This window comes from Zingiber officinale, chromosome 4A (genome assembly GCF_018446385.1).
Source record: "Zingiber officinale cultivar Zhangliang chromosome 4A, Zo_v1.1, whole genome shotgun sequence".
Lineage (NCBI taxonomy): Eukaryota > Viridiplantae > Streptophyta > Magnoliopsida > Zingiberales > Zingiberaceae > Zingiber > Zingiber officinale.
Genome location: NC_055992.1, coordinates 48,333,636 through 48,354,529, shown reverse-complemented (window position 1 = coordinate 48,354,529; position 20,894 = coordinate 48,333,636). Strand labels below are relative to the sequence as shown.

At 36.0% G+C, this 20,894-nt stretch overlaps 1 protein-coding gene across 5 annotated transcripts in view; it reads left to right on the top strand.

Moving 5' to 3' along the window:
• LOC121969904 (DNA polymerase lambda-like) overlaps window positions 1–20,894 on the top strand; it is a 96,918-nt gene that overhangs the window by 31,122 nt on the left and 44,902 nt on the right. For all 5 annotated transcript variants that reach the window (XM_042520223.1, XM_042520221.1, XM_042520222.1 and 2 more), the window contains 3 exons: window positions 1,703–1,796; window positions 1,869–1,999; window positions 20,797–20,859. In XM_042520223.1, the coding sequence (XP_042376157.1) occupies window positions 1,703–1,796; window positions 1,869–1,999; window positions 20,797–20,859 (288 nt within the window). The remainder of the gene's footprint in view (window positions 1–1,702; window positions 1,797–1,868; window positions 2,000–20,796; window positions 20,860–20,894) is intronic.

Below are 20,894 nucleotides of genomic sequence, written 5' to 3'. Positions count from 1 at the left end.
TTTTAAGGACCCTGCCTCATGCTCTCCCATCCATCCCTTTTCGGACCCTAAACCTCACCTTACGACTTCCACTCTGACCCCTTCCTTCTTCACTCAAACAGCCACTACAGCCTCTCTCACCAGAATAGCCCCAAATCAACAACCCTTTTCCTCCCTCACCCGACCAAGCTCCTTCCTCTCTCACGAAATTTGCCCAGCGCATCCCCCTTCCTCACGAAATCTGGCAGCACAACCCCCGAAATCTGCTCAGCACAGCCCCCTTCCTTCCCTCACAAAATCTACCCAGTATCTCCAGCCCCTCACAAAATCTGCCCAGCATCCCCATCCCCTTCTTCCTTCACGAAATCTGTCCAGTATCTCCAGCCCTTCACAAAATCTGTCCAGCATCCCCAGCCCCCTTCTTCCCTCACTAAATCTACCCAACATCTCCCGTTGCCAGTCCTCCTCCTCCCTACTTTTTGACCAACCCTCTTCCACCGAAAATTCTAGCATCCCGATTTCCCGTCAAGACGTCAATAAAAGATTATCAAAGCATCGTAATGGTTGGGAATCAAATCCATGAACTATCAAATCCGGAAATCAACTTCAAATCTACATGATAGGATCCTTATGATGCAGTAAATAACAAAAACAAAACCTTGTTAAAATGTGCAAAATACATCAAAATATCATAATAAAATCCATAGGGTGCAATAAATTCAAAATCAACAAAAGAGAACTTGCCTTGATGTTTTATGTATGAGAGATCACCCGCGAGACGCAGGAAAGATGACCTTAAGCGTTTCGATGAGGTTCTTCTTCTATCTCTTCCAAAGTTACTAGGGTTTGGATGGGGATGTGGGGAGACCTTCAAGTGCGAGGGGAGGGGAAAAATAAAATTTGTATTTAAAAGGATAAGCCGCGTCGGGTTGCTAGCAAATCGGGTTGGGTTCGTTAACCTATTAATACATTAATTATTTAAACCCTTTAGTATTAAACCATAACATAAATCTTGGTTTGTTTAAGTGAATCGTTTTTTTTTAACGCTACACTATCGTTCACACACGACATGTCTTCCCTGTCCTTTTCATGACACGTTTTCTGTGTGGGCATTGACCTCTCTTGCCTTCATGTGCTTTGTGTCTTCCTTGTCCTCCGTGTATTGATTTCTTTCGTAGAGCTGTCAGACGGGCTAACTAGTGGCGGGGCGGGTCGGCTAGTAGCGGACCAGCCATTTGGCGGGGCTGGGCGGGCCGACCCGTCATCTTGGCGGGTTGGGAAATCTCGAATCCAACCCAATCCAAAGCGGATTGCGGGTTAGGCAGGCCAACAAGCTTGTCCATCAAAAATTTAAAAAAAATGTAAAAAAATTTCATATCTTCAAAGAGTAATAGTACAACATTAGATAAAATACGAAATTTAGTCCATGGCATAATTTACTCTTATGCCTAAATATTTGATGGAAGTATATTCCCAGGGCTGTAAATACATGAATTGCAATCCTATTTCTATTGAGTAATAGTACAACATTTTAATCTCTGATAACTTAGTCAAAGTTTTCTAATGTGACACATTTTTTCTTGATCAACATGGACCTGTTGTTTAACTCAACAAATCTGTAGATATGGCTTACAGTATGTTTATTCTGCTTGTCTTATAATCATAGAGATTTATATCAAGGCTTCTGCACATCTGCTAAGTGTTAAATTTTGTATGCTACTAGGATGATGCTTCTCATCCGCAATGTCCATATGATCCACCTGATCTGAATAAGAACATCACCGAAATCTTTGGAAAGTTGATAAACATTTATAGAGGTAAAGAAAGGATTTCTCTGATGTTCAACAATCTCTGTCATGCTAACAGCAAGTTTTATTGCTTTGCTTCAGCACTAGGAGATGAAAGAAGATCATTTAGCTACTACAAGGCCATTCCTGTTATTGAGAAATTACCTTTCAGAATTGAAAGTGTTGATCAGGTGAAGAATCTTCCTACAATCGGGAAGTCATTGCAAGATCATGTAAGTAAAATTTATCGAACTTTCGGCTTTCTACCTTATTATTAACAACAATTTCACTGTTAAATAAATTAATGATTTCTCTTGTATCCAAGCTGCTATTCCCTACTTGTCATTCCTCAACAACGCTAAGCTACTTATGTTCTCACACTAGTACGGTGCTTTGCTTATGGTTTACTACAGTGGAATTACATTGTGTTTAACATGCTGTGTATATTTAACATTGTTATCTACTTGTTCAACTCACAATTAAGCTTCTAAGATGCTACAAGAATTAGTTGAGAACTTTTCCTTATTGAGTTCATGGATGATATTAAATTTCAGTCTCATTGTTTTCCTCACTACAGGGCCACAGTTAATGATTTAAGATGCTACAATAACTAGTTGAGAAGTTTGCCTGATCGACTTCATGGATGCGCTATTAGATGAAAATCTCATTGTTTTCCTCACTATATAGAAATGTTTAAAATGTCAATTCCATAAGGATCCATAGATCACGTGAACATGGTAAATCTCACTAGTGTCTAACTTGTAGCATGATGACATTTTGATTGTTCATCACGACATATTCTTCTCCATTACATTTGAAACACCATTTTTTTTATTACTTTTGTCAATATTTGCTTATAAGCATTAATAGTTTTTATAGTTACATTTTAAATTATAAAATAAATACATAAGTATAGTGGATTCAGATCTAGCCCTTGTTCATATGAAGCTGGAATTTCCAACTCGAGTCATCTTCAGATCATCCAACATATGAAAATGATCCTGAGTTAGCTCAAACTAAGTAAGATTTTGCAAGATCTTACCTTATCATGTCCTAACATCTTAAAACTGCAAATCTGGTGATGTCCTACTTTGCTAACAAGTATGATGAATCAATGTTCCACACTCATTTCTTTTCATTATCATCATTTTTATCAAGTTCCATTTTTAGGCCTTCCTCATGTTGTACCAAAAAGGCATCAATTGAATCTTCTCTAGGTGCATTAGCATTCTTATGTTAGTGTAGTTGCATGATATGTGGTTCAAGAAAGCTGTTTGTGTTAAGTATCTTCAAGGTTTGCTTTCTTGATTTTGGTGTTAACCCTCAAAATAGACAATTTTTGTTAAAAGTTTATATGTCTCAATAGTACAATATTCCTTGAGAAAACAACGTAAAGTGAAATTTTAAAGGTTTACCTTAGCTCTATTTGCATAACCATGTGATAGTCAAGCTTTCACTAAAACTCTCAAAAGTATTGTGGATACCATAGACTTTACATTTTCCATTGTCATTTTGTGTCGTTGTGTTCCGTAGTTTTGATTATATTGTGAATAACATATTTGACAGTCTTCGGACTGTCTGGTTTTGGCTTCGGATTTCCGACCGGAAACCCTAGGTCGAACCGACGCCTACTGTTCCCTCATCGGGGAACACGTCCTCACCTACTCTACTCAGGAGAATATACCTGTTGCCAAATCGGTCCTCCAGACCGACTGGACTTTTACTCAGCGCTCGAGGTTTCAGGACTTTTCGTTGGACGTCCGCTCCACGACCCGTCCCATCTTTCACCTGGTTCGCGACACCAGAACTTTCCACCTAGAGTCCTTGACTCTAGGACTTTTGCCCGAAGCCCTCGACCCGCCAAGACTTTCCGCCTAAGGTTACCACCCCCTAGGACCTAGGGTTATCGCTCGCTAGGATTTTCCACCTGCCTAACCGCAACTAGGACTTTTGCCTAAGTACACTTAGGACTTTCCTACAAACTCATTCAACCTTGTTAGATAACAAGACAACCTAACTTTGAACCCTTTGATATAATCAAAACACAGGTTCGATCGTCGGATGCTTCCCGCACCAACAATTTCCCTCTTTTTGATTATGACAATACGGTTCAAAGTTAAGTAAAACATAACAATAAATAAAGGAATTTAAGCATAAGTATCATGAGCATAAACAATAATTTTGAAAAAAACTTTTGTGCTCCCCCTTATGCTTCCTCTTTTTTAAATTCTTAACTTTGATTTATCTCTCCTCCTTTGACATAAATTAAAAAACATACTAAGTTAAGAGAGGTTGTAAAAAAAAATTTATTCTTTTTAACTTTAAGCTTCCCCTGAAGGGTAGCACTTAGTGAAATTTAGCTTTGAAAATAATTTCTTTTAAAAAACTTAGCTAAAGTAGAGAATTTTTGAAAATATTTAGCTTTTTCATAAAAACTTAGATAAACGTAAATTTTGAAACTGTCATAGCCTTTCCAAAGAAGATTTAGCTAAATTTTTGTTTTAAAAATACTTAGATTAAAAAAAACTTTGATAAATTTAGTATTTTCAAAACTTAGCTTTAAAAAGCCTTGATAAAAACTTAGTTTTCAAAATAAGTTAATCAAAACTTAGCTTTTTAAAAAAGCTTTGTTAAATTTAGTACTTAACTTTCAAAATTTAGCTTTTAAAAAGACTTTGATAAAAAGCTTAGTTTTCAAAATAAGTTAATTAAAAACTTAGCATTTAAAAAAACTTTGATAAATTTAAAAACTTAATTAGGAGTACTTAACAAATTTTGATAAAAGCTTTAGCCAAAATTTTTTTTGATAAAAACTTAATTTTAAAACTATTTTGATAAAAAAAACTTTAGCAAATACTTAGTTTAAAAAAAACTTCCTTGTTCAGAAATATTTTGAACTTTTTAACTTTGAAAAACAATAAAAATTAAAGTCTTTAAATTTCTTTGCACTCCCCCTTAATTAATGCTAAGAATATTTGAGTGTTCTAGAATCAAAACATGTGTATAAAAATATAAAAGTTATTATTTATTTTCCTAATTTTCCATCTCACCCATTAATAAGTTATTAAGGATGTTCAGCTTACGAGTGTGTGTGAGACGGAGTTAACTTTATTGAAATTTAGATTTAAAATGTAAGTTTGAATTTTCAATGAATTTGAATTTAAATTATGCGTAAACATTTAGGGTGCGTTTGGTTTGCACCGTTTTCATTTTCATTTTATGAAAAACGCGCGTTTTCTGAAAAATGGTGTTTGGTTTGCGTTTTTCGTTATTGTTTTCTAAAAAAATAGCTTGCGTTTTCTAGAAAAACAGAGAATGACAAAAAGTCATTTTCTGTTTTCTAGAAAACGCGCGTTTTCCAGAAAATGAAAATGAAAACGGTACAAACCAAACGAACAATTAAATTTTTGGAGATTTTGAAAATATATTAATGTTTGAAATTATAATCTTACATATTAACTATCATTAAGATTCTGAAAAATTAAATATGATTTGAAAATTAATTATCATTAAGAAATAATTAAGATTTTGAAAATTTAATAATTTAATTATGATTGAAAGTCAATAATCAAATAATTATGTTTTTGAAATTCATTATGATTTTGAAAATAATGATTTTCAAATTAATCATAATCTAAAAATAATTATAATTTAATTATGATTTAAAAATAATTAACATTTTGAAATTAAGATTAACATTTTGAAATTAATTGGAATTTTGAAAATAATTAGAATTTGAAATAATTAACCTTTTTAAATTAATTTTTTAAAATTAACTAAGTTGAATTAATTAATATGGATTTGGTTAACTATTATAAACCTAGGACCATCTCACCCTTTTCTAGGTTATCACTCAAGGAACCTTAATAGTTTTGTGAGATGGTTAAATTAATTTTAATTTATGTTATTATCTAAGGATTAATTTACATTTGAGTTAGACTAAGGTTTTTCAATTAGTCAATTAAATATACATTTCAATGATTGACTTCCAGGCTGTGACGAGGCACTAGGCCTTCTTGGGTATGAGATCATCCACCACTTCTAGACAAAGCCTTTCAAAGAATTTGGATATTTAATTTTCTTTTTGAAATTCCTAAGGCTAACTAGTCAAGTGTAAATTATGCCTAGGTCCTTATCTAACTATTCTAGATTATACAATTAACAATCATGATTGACATTTATCAATTTAGCATATGCATGGTCATGGTAATTTGCATGGATCAACCAAGTCAAGCAATTTATAGTTAAGCTAACAAGTTTAAGTTAACTTTTGAGTTTTAATTTGATTTAGTTTAGATCTAAGTTAATTGAATTTAAGGTTAGATTTAAGTTAGATTAACTTTAGTTTAAGTTTAGATTTAAGTTAGATTTACTTTAGTTTAAGTTTAGATTTAAGTTAGATTTACTTTAGTTTAAGTTTAGATTTAATAATTAAACGGTACTTGATTATAGCTTGGTTTGTAGGGTTTAAGTTTTACCTTAGACTTGTAACCCAAGTTTAGATTTTGTGGATTAGTTAAATTATTAATAATCTTTTTTAATTTATATATTTTATCTTTTAAAATATTACTTTGTTTCTTTAATTTTCTAAAAGTTAATTTCTTATTAAATAATTTTGAGTTATTCTTATTTAGATTTGAATCAAATTTATTCATTGTATTATTAGCATGCATATCTAATTTTCTAGATAAATCTATACTAGAGTAAGCGGAATTAGCTAGGGTACATACATGTGTTGCAAAAATTAGATTTTAATGTAATGTAAATTTACTTACCTTGATTTCTCCCCCTGGATTCTTGGATCTTCTTTCTGGGCATTGTCGTTTGTAGTGACCCGTTCGTCTGTACTTGGAGTATTCAATGTGCTTCTTCCCTTTCCGGATCGATTTCTCCTTCTCCTCCGATTGTGCCGACCAAATCTTATAAGTAGGGCACTTGTTTCTATAGTGCCCTCTCTCCCTACACTTAAAACAGGTTATATGAAATTTATTTTTTGAATTTACAATATTACCTTTTAGATCCATGATTGGATTCTCCCTCTCGATTGTTGCCATCTCGAATTTGGATTCATATTTAGCTATCTCTTCTTTGGCCATCAGTGCTATGAAATCGGTCTGATCCGATTCTGCTGAGTCTGGTTCAGAGGTTGACTCTGGAGATTCGTACTCAGATTCAAACTCTGGTTCAACTTGATCTTCTGACTCTGAAGGAATCTCATGAAGCTTGAGCAATTTCTCCCAAAGCTCCTTAGCATTATTGAACTTTCCAACTCGATTAAGCTCTGAATTTGTTAGTCCGCATAGGAGAGTCCATGTTGCTTTTGCATTTGCCTCGAATTTTCTTCTTGTTTGTGCATCCCACTTGTCATAGGCGATGGGCACACCTCCTTCGGTGGAGGGTATAAATCCGATCTGAATATCTCCACTTGGGTTTCAATTGGTGCTCCATCTGATCTTTCCAATATCCGAAATCTTCTCCGGAGAAGAGCGGCGGACGATCTGTGCTGTAGCTTTTTTGATGGGCCATTTAGGAGAAAACTCTCGCACACAAAAAGAAAAACAACCAAATATCCCAAGACTTAGTCTTGTATTAGTAATGCGGGAGAAAAAAATAGCAATTTACTATTTTTTAAAAAGAAAATAATAAAATATTATTAAAATATTAGTAAAAATATTAAAAAATATATTATACAAATTTTTGAAAATGCGATATTTCGCTAATATCGACCAATAGTGAAAAGATGAAAATGAATTTTTTAAAAATAGTTTTGGAGGGAAAAAACGAAAGGCATAAGGTTTTATTTTTTGAAAAAACGGACGAAAAAGCAAAAAATTGCTCAAACGGTAGTTGTACTGAGTTAGAGCGACCCCGCTTTGATACCAATTGTTGGATCGAAAGTGCTAGAGGGGGGGGGGGTGAATAGCACTTGTGGCTTTCACTTTCGTTTCGGAAGACTTAAGAATAAAATACAGCGGAAATATGAAAGATAGTTGCAAACACGCGAACACCAATTCTTTTACTTGGTTCGGAGCCTAGGACGACTCTTACTCCAAGGCCCACGCTCGTTGAGCGTTTACTTTGGGCAATCACTATAAGCATGGAAAATTATTTACAATTTAAGTACAATAGTAGAGCAGTAGTAAAATCTATACCGACAATAAAAGTAATAAGTTTTGAAGCTCTTGATCGTCGGGGTCTTGTTATAGCCTTTCTGGATCGTCTTTTGAGCAGCACGGAGAAGATAGATTACAATTTTTGTTGTTATACCTAGCTATTGCTCGAGACTGCCTTTTATAGCCTATGGAGGGCGTCCTCAAGCTCCATGAGGGCGCTTCCAACCCGCCGAGTCAACCGCGCGCAGATAAGCTTTGACCTCCGCTGCTTATCCGCTCGAGGGCACCTCCAACCGCATGGAGGGCGCCCTCAAGCTCCATGAGGATGCCCTCGCGCCTTGCTACGAGGTTGTTTCTCCAGGTTACCTAAGGCAAACACGTCCAATTCACTTCCTGCAAAATACGTTAGTCCAAGAAACTAATCATACCCTGCAAAACAAAGTTAGACATGATGAATAACATATTTGACAGTCTTCGGATTGTCCGGTTCTGACTTCGGATTTTCGACCGGAAATCCTAGGTCGAACCGACGCCTACTGTTCCCTCACCGGGGAACGCGTCCTCACCTACTCCACTCAGGAGAATATACCTGTTGCTAAACCGGTCCTCAAGACCGACTGGACTTTTGCTCAGCGCCCAAGGCTCCAGGACTTTCCGCTGGACGTCCGCTCCATGACCCGCCCAGTCTTTCACCTGGTTCGCGACACTAGAACTTTCCACCTAGAGTCCTCGACTCTTGGACTTTTGCCCGAATCCCTCGACCCGCCAAAACTTTCCGCCTAGGGTTACCACCCCCTAGGACCTAGTGTCACGTCCCGTGACCTAGGCGCGTGACATTGGCGTTGCTCGCGAATATAAATACTCAAAAACAACAAGCCTCATAAAGTGCATACCAAACCATTAATAATATAACGAAAATATTGTCTTTACAATCCAAAAGCGAAAGCATACAAATAAAGATAACATGAACTAAAAGGACGAATCACTTGGACATGACTTCATTACCAGCCCCATCTCTTGCTCCTCCTTCTCTACTTGTTCCTCGTCTTTATCTGGGGATGGGAGTAGGGGGGTGAGTGCTTGTGAAAACACTCGGTAAGTGGGATCGATCGAGCATAACACGACAGAATACAAAATATAGCAAAATATTCGGAATTCATGACGAAAACATATTTCATGAAACATGATAAAAACATAACTTAATCGAAACCATATACTTTTAGCAAGACATTCAGAATTCATGACAAAAATATAACTTAATAAAAAACATAGCACTTAATCAAAAACATAGTACTGTTAATCATCTTGTTTTTCCATGGTATTACTGATCAGTCCCCTATATGTAATTCCTTTAAGGGGTGAGGTCATATATCGGTTATTATTACCCACCACATCAGGGCCATAACTTGTCATATCTTATCATGTTTTCGAAAATTTCCTTTTACTGATCAGTCTCCTATATGTAATTCCTCTAAGGGGTGAGGCCATATATCGGTTATTATTACCCACCGCATCAGGGCCATATATCGATTATTATTACCCATCGCATCAGGGCCATAACTTGTCATATCTTATCATACTTTCAGAAATTCCCTTTACCATATCTAACTTGACTCATAACAGTGCATCTTGGAATAAAATGAAATGAATTTAAAGAAATGAATTTACAATATAAAATGATGAAATGTAAACATATTCTACAGCTATACTCGAAACGAAAAGCCCACTTACCGTCAACAACTTCTTTGGCTTTGGACAGAAACTTTACGAGACTTGAACTTGATACGATTCGTTAGGTGCTAGCCTCTTGGATCGACAAAGTCTTGGAAGCACTATCGATCTCTTCTGGTAGAAGAAAGCAAAGAAGAATCTGATAAGGGAGTCTCGGAGAGAAGGAATTCACCTTTGAGTCTTTCCAAGGATTGCTAGTTATAGCCTCCAAGGAATACGAAGGGTTAAGGTCTCAATTAATTCATCATTTATGATCTTCATTAATTAAGAAGATGAAGAGTTATAGGCTCCATAAATTCTTCATTCATAACCTTCATTATGATGATCTTTCAACTTCTCCATTAATTAACATTATAATAACTTTTTGAATTCTCCATTAATCATTATGATTATGGCTATTCGAATTCTCTCTTCTTTGTATCAAATAAATCCATATTTGAACTTGATCTCGACTAGCTTCCAATGCCATTGTTTACGTGCTATGCATGCGACTCTCTAGGTTTTATACACGAAGGCAGTGTAAATCCATTCACAGACTTAGGTAACCATCTACCAACAGTTTTTAGCCACCCAACGTGATAAACCTGTGAACCACCATGAAATCACAGACAGATAAGAGCTCCACATGTGACTCATTAAATTATCATGATGAAGAGCATAGAAGAAACATATGAGTAATTAGATCCAACATTCGAAATCCCTAAGATCCAAATTGACACATGACACAAATAATCATAAACTTGGGTTCAATTTTTATGGTATTAAGATTTATAGGAGTTGAACCTAACTTAACCTTTAAAGGTATGTCCATTAGTGTCCATCACCATGTTCAAAATCGGGTCTTCACATCCCACCCTCCTTATTGGAAGTTTCGTCCTTGAAACTTGAGCTCGCTTGATCTTCGAAGAGATATGGGTAATGCTTGTGCATCTTTTCCTCGGGTTCCCAGGTAGCTTCCCTTTCAGTGTGATTGGACCATTGTACTTTGATGTACGGGATGGTTCTTCGTCTAAGTACTTGATCCTTGGTGTCAATAATTCGAATGGAAACTTCTTCATACTTCAATTCTTCATTCAAGTTCCCTTCGACTAGGAGTGGTCCAGTTTCCAAAATATGGCTCGGATCTGCAATGTATCTTCTTAGTTGGGAGACGTGAAAGACATATGAATCCTTGACATATCCAGTGGTAATGCTAGTCTGTAAGCTAGTGATCCCACTTTCTCCAGAATTTCGAAAGGCCCTACATATCTAGGATTTAGTTTCCTAGCTTTATTGAATCGAACTACTCCCTTCATTGGCGAAATCTTTATATAGGCCTTATCACCTATTTTGATTTCCACTGGTCTTCTTTTCAAATCAGCCCAACTTTTCTATCGATCTTGAGCAGTTTTGAGTCGTTCCTGGATGACAGTCACTTTTCTACTATGGTTTGGATAAGCTCAGGTCCAGTGATAGCTTTTTCTCCTACTTCATCCCAATATAGAGGTGACCGACACTTACGTCCATATATAGCCTCGTATGGGGTCATTCCAATGCTACTATGATAACTGTTATTATAGACAAACTCGATTAAGGGTAGGTGCTCACTCCAATTACTGTTGAAGTCTAAAACACATGCTCTTAGCATATCTTCAAGTGTCTGTATTGTCGTCTCAGTTTGGCCATCAGTGTGAGGGTGATAGGCCGTACTGAGAATGACCTTAGTCCCCATAGCTTTTTGAAAACTTTGTCAAAAACGGGACACAAATCTTGGGTCTCTGTCGGATAGTATGCTTGTCGGAACTCCAAACAGCCACACAATGTTGTCCATGTATAGAGTAGCTAACTTATCCAGATTATAATTCATGCGAACGGGTAGGCAGTGCGCAGATTTTGTGAGTCTATCCATCACTACCCATATCCCATCATGACTTTGTCTTGATTTTGGCAATCCCACCACACAGTCCATGGAAATGTGCTCTCATTTCCACTCTGGAATCTCTAAAGGTTGAAGAAGTCCTCCAAGTCGTTGGTGTTCTGCTTTGACCTGTTAGCATACTAGGCACCTAGAGACGAATTCCCGGACATCCTTCTTCATTTCGCTCCACCAGAAGTTCTTCAAATCCCTATACATCTTTGTACTGCCAGGGTGGATCGAGAATTTTGATTTATGGGCCTCAGATATTACTTCTTGTTGAAGATTATCAATGTCAGGCACCCACAACCTTCCTTTCATCCATAAAATCCCACTATCATTTATTTGAAGATTAGGTGCTTTTCCTTTTTTGACCTGCTCTATAAGTCTTGCCAACGCCGGGTCTTGCTTCTGCTTCAACTTGATTGTTTCTCGAAGGCATGGTTGTGCTGAGAGCGATGCCAAAACTGGCTTGCCCATACTCTTCCGACTTAATGCATCAGCTACCTTATTTGCTTTGCCTGGGTGGTAGCTTATTATTAAGTCATAATCCTTTAAGAGCTCAACCCATCGTCGTTTCCTCATGTTTAATTCTTTCTGTGTAAATAGATATTTGAGACTCTGATGATCTGTAAACACTTCGCACCTAGCACCAGATAGATAGTGTCTCTAAATTTTTAGCGCGAATACTACTGCAGCTAGTTCGAGGTCATGCGTGGGATAGTTTTGCTTATACGATTTCAGTTGTTGTGAAGCGTAAGCAATAACCCTTCCCTCTTGCATGAGGACACACCCCAAACCTCCTTTTTATGCATCACTGTAAATAGTGAAATCCTTATCCTCTGCAGGTAGTACTAGTACTGGTGTAGATGCAAGCCTTTCCTTCAAGGTTACAAAGCTCTTCTCACATTCATCACTCCAGTTAAATTTGGAGTTCTTCTGTGTGAGCTTGGTGAGAGGTATAGCTATCGAGGAAAATCCTTCAACGAATTTTCGATAATAGCCAGCTAGCCCCAAAAAGCTTCGAATCTCTGTTACTTTCTTTAGTCTTGACTAGTCTAAAATTGCTTCCACTTTCTTGGGATCTACAGAAACGCTTGCTTCGGAGATTATATGACCCAAGAAGGTGACACTTTTTAACCAAAGTTCACACTTCTTGAATTTGGCATATAATTCCTTATTCCTCAGTGTCTGGAGGGTAAGGCGAAGGTGCTCTTTGTGGTCTTCTTCACTAGGTGAATATACGAGGATGTCGTCGATAAACACCACCACAAATTTATCAAGATATGGTCTGAACACTCTATTCATGAGATTCATGAATGCTGCCGGGGCATTGGTTAAGCCGAATGACATTACCATGAACTCGTAGTGTCCATACCTGGTTCTGAAAGCCGTCTTTGGTATATCTTCGGCCTTAACCTTCAGCTGGTGATAGCTTGACCTTAAATCGAGTTTGGAGAACACTGCAGCTCCTTTAAGTTGGTCGAAGAGGTCATCTATCCTTGGAAGGGGGTACTTATTCTTAATTGTGATTTTATTCAATTCCCGGTAATCGATACACAATCTCATACTCCCATCTTTCTTCTTCACAAATAAGACTAGGGCTCCCCATGGAGATGTGCTCGGTCTGATTTGCTTTTTGTTTAACAACTCTTAAAGTTGTTCTTTTAGTTCTTTGAGTTCTGTTAGGGCCATTCGGTAGGGTGCCTTTGATATCGGCGTCGCACCCGGTGCCAAATTAATTTCAAAGTCTACTTCATGGTCTGGAACTGTGCCAGGTAGTTCCTCGGGAAATACATCTGGGAAGTCTTGAACGACTAGAATTTCTTCTAACCTGGCCTTGGTCTTCTCTTCCACCTTACTTATCATAGCTAGATAGATTTCATCACCGCTCCTCATGGCATTCCAAGTCTGAGATGCGGATAGGAGTAATCTCTTTTCCTTGGCCTTGCCATGGTAGATGATTTCTTCTTGGCTTGAAGTCCGAAGTTTGATGCTCTTCTTGTGGCAATCCACTAATGCGTGGTTCTTGGTCAACCAATCCATTCCAAGGATGACATCGTTTAGTTGAATCAGATTAGCTTCGAATGTATGATTATCAATACTGACCTGACAACTTCGATGCAACTTATGAGTTTCGATGACCTTATTAGTGGGCGTAGCTACTCTATATGGTTCACTAAGTATTTCAGCTCTAAGTCCTAACTTCATAGTGACTCTTTTAGATATAAAAGAATGAGTGACATCATAGTCAAACAATATATAGGCAGTCATTTTGTTGATTAGAATGGTACCTGCCACCACATCGCTTGCGTTGTCCACCTCTTCTTGAGTCATAGAGAACACCCGAGCATTTGGCTTATTCTCCTTTGGTTTATTTAGGACTGCAACAGAATTTGATATCGCCCCTTGTTTCTTGGGTTCGGGACAATTCGCAATTCGGTGTCCCATCTTCCACAGTTGAAACATGCACCGGAGATCCTATGACATTCTCCAAGATATCTGAAGTTACAAGTAGGACATGACTCAATGCTTTAGGAGAGCAAAGTGAAAGAGGGTCCTTTGGACGGGCCACTTCATAGGTTGGGCCATTTTAGCCTTTGTTCACTTGGGGTTGCTAAGCCTTGGAGGGTGGCTGTTACGATGGTAGTGATGGCCATTAAATTTTCTCGGCTGAGGCTAACTCCTAGGGGAGGGTTTGCATCTTCATTGTTATTGTGGTTGGCGTAGTTGGGGTTACGGTTGTTCCAGACGAGTCTATCAGCCATTTCCTAAAATTGGATGAGTCATGGTTCATGATAGTTTAAAGATAATTGCTTAAGTAATGACGAAATCAGATTTTGACTTTCTTACGAGCATGTATAGACAACTGAAAACCTTCCTGAAATGGCAAAAACATGATTTCGGAGGTCTAAACGATGGAATTCGGTAGAAAAATGGCATGCATCACGAGGATGGGATCGTGATTTTTGCTAGTTAGCCATTTTGGAGGGCACTAGCTATTTGTCGAAAATCCAACTTCGTTAGATTTGCGTACAAAACGTCCCAACCGGATTAAAAACCTGACTTTGATACCACTTCAATGTCACGTCCTGTGACCTAGGTGGGTGACACCGGCGTTGCTCGCGAATATAAATACTCGAAAACAACAAACATCATAAAGTGCATACCAAACCATTAATAATATAACGAAAATATTGTCTTTATAATCCAAAAGCGAAAGCGTACAAATAAAGATAACATGAACTAAAAGGACGAATCACTTGGACATGACTTCATTACCAGCCCCAAAACATCTCTTGCTCCTCCTTCTCTACTTGTTCCTCGTCTTTATCTGGGGTTGAGAGTAGGGGGGTGAGTGCTTGTGAAAACACTCTGTAAGTGGGATCGATCGAGCATAGCACGACAAAATACAAAATATAGCAAAATATTCGGAATTCATGACGAAAACATATTTCATGAAACATGATAGAAACATAACTTAATCGAAACCATATACTTTTAGCAAGACATTCAGAATTCATGACAAAAATATAACTTAATAAAAAACATAGCACTTAATAAAAGACACTGTTAATCGTCTTATTTTTCCATGGTATTACTGATCAGTCCCCTATATATAATTCCTTTAAGGGGTGAGGTCATATATCGGTTATTATTACCCACCACATCAGGGCATATCTTATCATGTTTTCGGAAATTTCCTTTTACTGATCAGTCTCCTATATGTAATTCCTCTAAGGGTGAGGCCATATATCGGTTATTATTACCCATCGCATCAGGGCCATATATCGATTATTATTACCCACCGCATCAGGGTCATAACTTGTCATATCTTATCATACAACAACAACAACAACAACCAAACCTTTTCCCACTAGGTGGGGTCGGCTGTATGAATCCTTTTACGCCATTGAGCTCTATCTCCTATTATATCATCATCTATATTTAAATAAATTTTATCTTGTTTTATTGTTGCTAACCAAGTCTTTTTTGGTCTTCCTCTTCCTCGTTTGATATGCATGTTTATCATAGTTTCACATTGCCTAACTGGAGCATTTATTGGTCGTCTAAGTACATGTCCGTACCATCTTAAACGTGTCTCTCGGAGTTTTTCCTCAATAGATGTAACTCCGACTTTCTCTCTAATGCTCTCATTTCTTATTTTGTCCATCTTCGTATGTCCACACATCCACCTTAACATCCTCATTTCTGCAACTCTCATCTTCTCGCGTAATACAAGTCATAGACGAACATTCAGCTCCATATAACATAGCAGGTCTAATTGCGGTTTTATAGAACTTACCTTTAAGTTTAAGAGGTACTTTACGGTCACATAAAACACTCGACGCTCCCCTCCATTTCACCCATCCTGCTTGTATTCTATGTAAGACATCTCTCTCAATCGCTCCCTTATTTTGTAAAAATGATCCTAAATATTTAAATCTCTCGGTTCTAGGCAACTCGTCCTCTCCTATCTTAACAATTGTTTCATTACTTCTAATATTGCTAAACTTAAATTCCATATATTCTGTCTTTAATCTACTAAGCTTAAAACCTTTCCCTTCTAGTGTTTCCCTCCAAGATTCTAGCTTAGCATTTACTCCTTCATATGTCTCATCTACCAAAATAATATCATCTTACCAATAGAACACACTGTGTCTGATGTGTCTTGAATGTCTTGGAGTGAGTTCATTCATAATTAGTGTAAAAAGAGGGACTTAGATGATCCTGATGTAACGCTTACTATCTTTATTGAAATGTTTTACTCACTCTATTTACTCTTCATAGTCTCGTACATCCTTCACATATAGTTAGTTATATATGTTCTAACACCTCTTTTATCTCTAATTTCTCCATAGGGAATTCTTCTCTCAAGACGATTGTCGATGTAAGTGATGAATTTTTCCTTTTCGATATTTTTCAATTAATTGTCTAAGAAGATGTATAACTTCTATCGTCACCTTCTCGTGCACGAACCCAAATTGATTTTACAAGTCTCCCTAATCTTTTTCTATTATTTTTCCCAAAGTTTATTATTACTTGTTAGTTTATCACATAGTCCTGATTTTATATATCTCACATTTTATGTCTCTGAGACTGAGTCTTATCCTCTGATCGAGACATTTTTTTCGTTTTCAATATCATGTTAAAAACGAAAAAAATGCCTGATCAATGGAGGATAAGTACTCTAGTTCTCTTATATAAGAATAAGGGAGACGTACAAAATTGTGCAAACTATATCTTATCATACTTTCAGAAATTCCCTTTACCATATCTAACTTGAGTCATAACAGTGCATCTTGGAATAAAAAGAAATGAATTTACAATATAAAATGATGAAATGTAAACATATTCTGCAGTTATACTCGAAACGAAAAGCCCACTTAACGTCAATTTCTTTGGCTTTGGATAGAAATTTTACAAGACTTGAACCTGATACGATCCGTTAGGTGCTAGCCTTTTGGATCGACAAAGTCTTGTAAGCACTACCGATCTCTTCCGGTAGAAGAAAGCAAAGAAGAATCTGACGAGGGAGACTCGGAGAGAAGGAATTCACCTTTGAGTCTTTCCGAGGATGGCTACTTATAGCCTCCAAGGAATACGAAGGGTTAAAGTCTCAATTAATTCATCATTTATGATCTTCATTAATTAAGAAGATGAAGAGTTATAGGCTCTATAAATTCTTCATTTATGACCTTCATTATGATGACCCTTCAACTTCTCTATTAATTAACATTATGATGACTTTTCGAATTCTCCATTAATCATCATGATTATGGCTATTCGAATTCTCCCTTCTTTGTATCAAATAAATCCATATTTGATCTTGATCTCGACTAGTTTCCAATGCCATTGTTTATTTCTATGTGCTATGCATGCGACCCTCTAGGTTTTATACACGAAGGCAATGTAAATCCATACACAGACTAAGGTAACCATCTAGCAATAATTTTTAGCCACCAAACGTGATAAAATTGTGAACCGCAATGAAATCACAGATAGATAAGAGCTCCACATCTGACTCATTAAATTATCATGATGAAGAGCATAGAAGAAACATACGAGTAACTAGACCCAACATTCGAAATCCTTAAGATGCAAACCGACACATAACACAAAGTAATCATAAACTTGGGTTCAATTTTTATGGTATTAAGATTTATAGGAGTTGAACCTAACTTAACCTTTAAATTTATGTCCACTAGTGTCCATCACCATGTCCAAAATCGGGTCTTCACACCTATGGTTACCGCCCCCTAGGGTTTTCTACCTGCCTAACCGCAGCTAGGACTTTTGCCTTAGTACACTTAGGACTTTCCTGCAAATTCATTAAACTTTGTTAGATAACAAGACATCCTAATTTTGAACCCTTTGACATAATCAAAACACAGGTTCGATCGTCGGATGCTTCCCGCACCAACACTTGATATGGTGAAAAAGGTTGACATGCTAGGGACTAAACCTGTAGATATTCTCATGGATCATAACATCAGATTTGTACTAGGATTGAGAGAGCCATTAGTTCACCCTAAAATATGAGAGGCTGATGGGGAAATTGAAATCGCTAGATCTGACCTTTCATTTGTAGTTAGTCTGATGAGTTAGTTTTTAGAGAAATTGAAATTTTGTCTCTAGATAATGAGGTTTCTATGTTACCTAAAAAAGCTCAGGAAAGAAGAAAAAAAATTATTTTGTTTCATGATCCTGAATATTTTTAGATTGTGGAGGTACTCTAATGTAGATTGGCATGGTCCTCTATGGATAAAATTACATCTATTTTTTGGGTCCTCTCAAGAGGGAACTTTATTTCCTAGAAAAATAGAAGAAAACAATGGTGGCCAAGTTGAATATAGAGGCAAAATATAGAACCATGGTGGCAAAATATAGAACCATGGACTTAGGTTAAGTAGAACCAAGGAAAATTTATTGTAACAATCAGAGTGCGATGCATATAGCCTAAAATCTTGAATTCCAGGAGGATAAAATATATAGAAATTGATTGTCATTTCATTAGAGAGAAAATACAATCTAATTAGTTCACTTTATATATATATATAGTGGCGACTATCTAGGACATCTAAGTGCGAGAATTTTTTCTAATAAATTGTTGTATGGGTAGATAAGTTAAATCCATATAAAATTTGGTCAACTAAGATAGCTTGATTTTTTTTTTTCAAGAAACTGATGTTTGGAGAATTTTCTTTTTTTCTTTTGAAAAAAAACTAGAGAATCCAAGAACATAGTTAGAAATTAGTTAGATTACATTAAAAAATTGACCTAACTTTGGTGTATCTAATTGAGAGTGAAAATTAATGAAATTAAATTAAAATTGTCAAATTGAGATTGCATAGGAAGACTTACCAATCTAAGTCTTTCTCTTTTATGTGAGCTTTGATTCTTAGTTGCCCATGAAATAGAGTCTTTGTCACTCTCTTGAATTGTTTAGCCTTGCCACAAATTAAGATTAACTACCAAATCAAGGATCTTATGTTCAATCTTGCATCCTTGTTAGACTGGATAGCTCACCCATCTTTCTCAATCTTGCATCCTTGTTAGACTGGATAGCTCACCCATCTTTCTCGTTCATTATTGATCAAGTGAGAATATTGTGGATTGAGAGACAATGAAAATTTTGATCAACAATCATTTACACACTTGTCCTTCGTTTTATTGAATATTAAATAAAAACACTTTTATTAAAAAAGATTAATAATGTAGTGTTATTTAGTAATTTATATTAAAAATATGATTTTAGTATTGGTTATAATTTTTTATTATTTATTTGATATTATAATAATAAATATGTCATTATTTATATATTACATTATATGATTAAGAATTAAATATCTAATGATTATTATATGATATATAGTAGTCATTGTTCCTAAGATTTTAGTATAGATGTCATATATGAAATAATTCAGCCTCCGTGACCTTGCGAGGTTGCTGGGAGTCACAACAGCAAATTCAGCCCATGTTGACAGGCATGGCTCAATACTGAATATCTTGCCCTCATCCAACTCTCCTATGGTTCACCAATTTTAATGGGCCAAAAATAAGGGATAACTCAAAATCTTTATCCTTCAAATTATCGTACATAATTGTTTTCCCTTTCAAATGAAGGATTGAAAGGATCAACATATGAGTTCCATCCTTCCACCCATTCATCCATCCTTTAACTTATCCATCTAGACAAACAAGTTTTAAGGAGATATTTTCCATCATAATTATGCTTCATGATATTCATATGTATAAGGCTGGTGTTGTCGCTTCACAATTCAAAGTAACAAAATAGATATAACTAGTCACGTGAGACAGACCAATGTCCACATAGTAGTAATGGAATGAGCATTTGCATGGAGACAATTTAAATCAGCAAAGTAGAAAAGGTATCTTTTATTAGGCATAGTTATATCAAAATAAACCAACTGATACCAAGGCACAAAATAAAAAACCATTTTTAACATCTAAAAATTGATGGAAACAATAACCAACATGGAGACTGTTATACAAAATGATGCTTTTCAAGAAAAATATAGATGAGGAATAGATGTAAGATACTATTTTGACGCCAATATAGTGGGATAAATAAATATATTATAGGTTGACTTAGCAAAGTTTAAAATTTTGGGTCGTGCTGAAAAATTTTTCTGATTGAAATGATATATTAGTATATATCATGTTGTATCAATACAATTTCAATACTTATTTAATTAAATTAATAATATCAATTACTTATTATTGTAATTAATTTTTATATTTAAAAAAGTAATCCTATTCCTTGTGTCCCCCATCCATTTATGATGTGTTCTTCCTTACTCACAAGTTCTTATTAGACAGTTCGTTCTTGGGTATTCTCCAACCTCCCATTGATCTTGTATGTTCTTTCTAGCTCCCTGCCTGTTGATCGTTTGTGTTAGGGAATATGCTGCAAAATCCCATGGTGCAGCTGGGAAGGTGGGGAACCTAAGTTTGGGAGTCATGGTTGCCAAGGTCAAGAGAAAGGAGGAACTGTTCAGGGATTGAGAAAGACTTGTTAATGGAGAACAAATTGTGACATGAATCAAATGTGTGCTTGATGTCAAAGAAAAGTATCAAAGATAAGAGATGGTGACTTGTATATTTTAATGTGATATTTGATTTTTAGTTGTAGATAAATGTTCATATTTATTGTCAAAAATCGCTGTTGATTTACCCTTGTGATAGTTTCATGGTTGTATTACATTTCTGTTTTATTCTATTAATTTATTTGTATTTCCATGAATAAGTTAACAAATTGTGTATGCAGATTCATGAAATATTGTCTACTGGGAAATTATCTAAATTGGAGCATTTTGAGAATGATGAGAAGGTAATGTCATGAGTATAGTCCTAAGCTCAACCTTG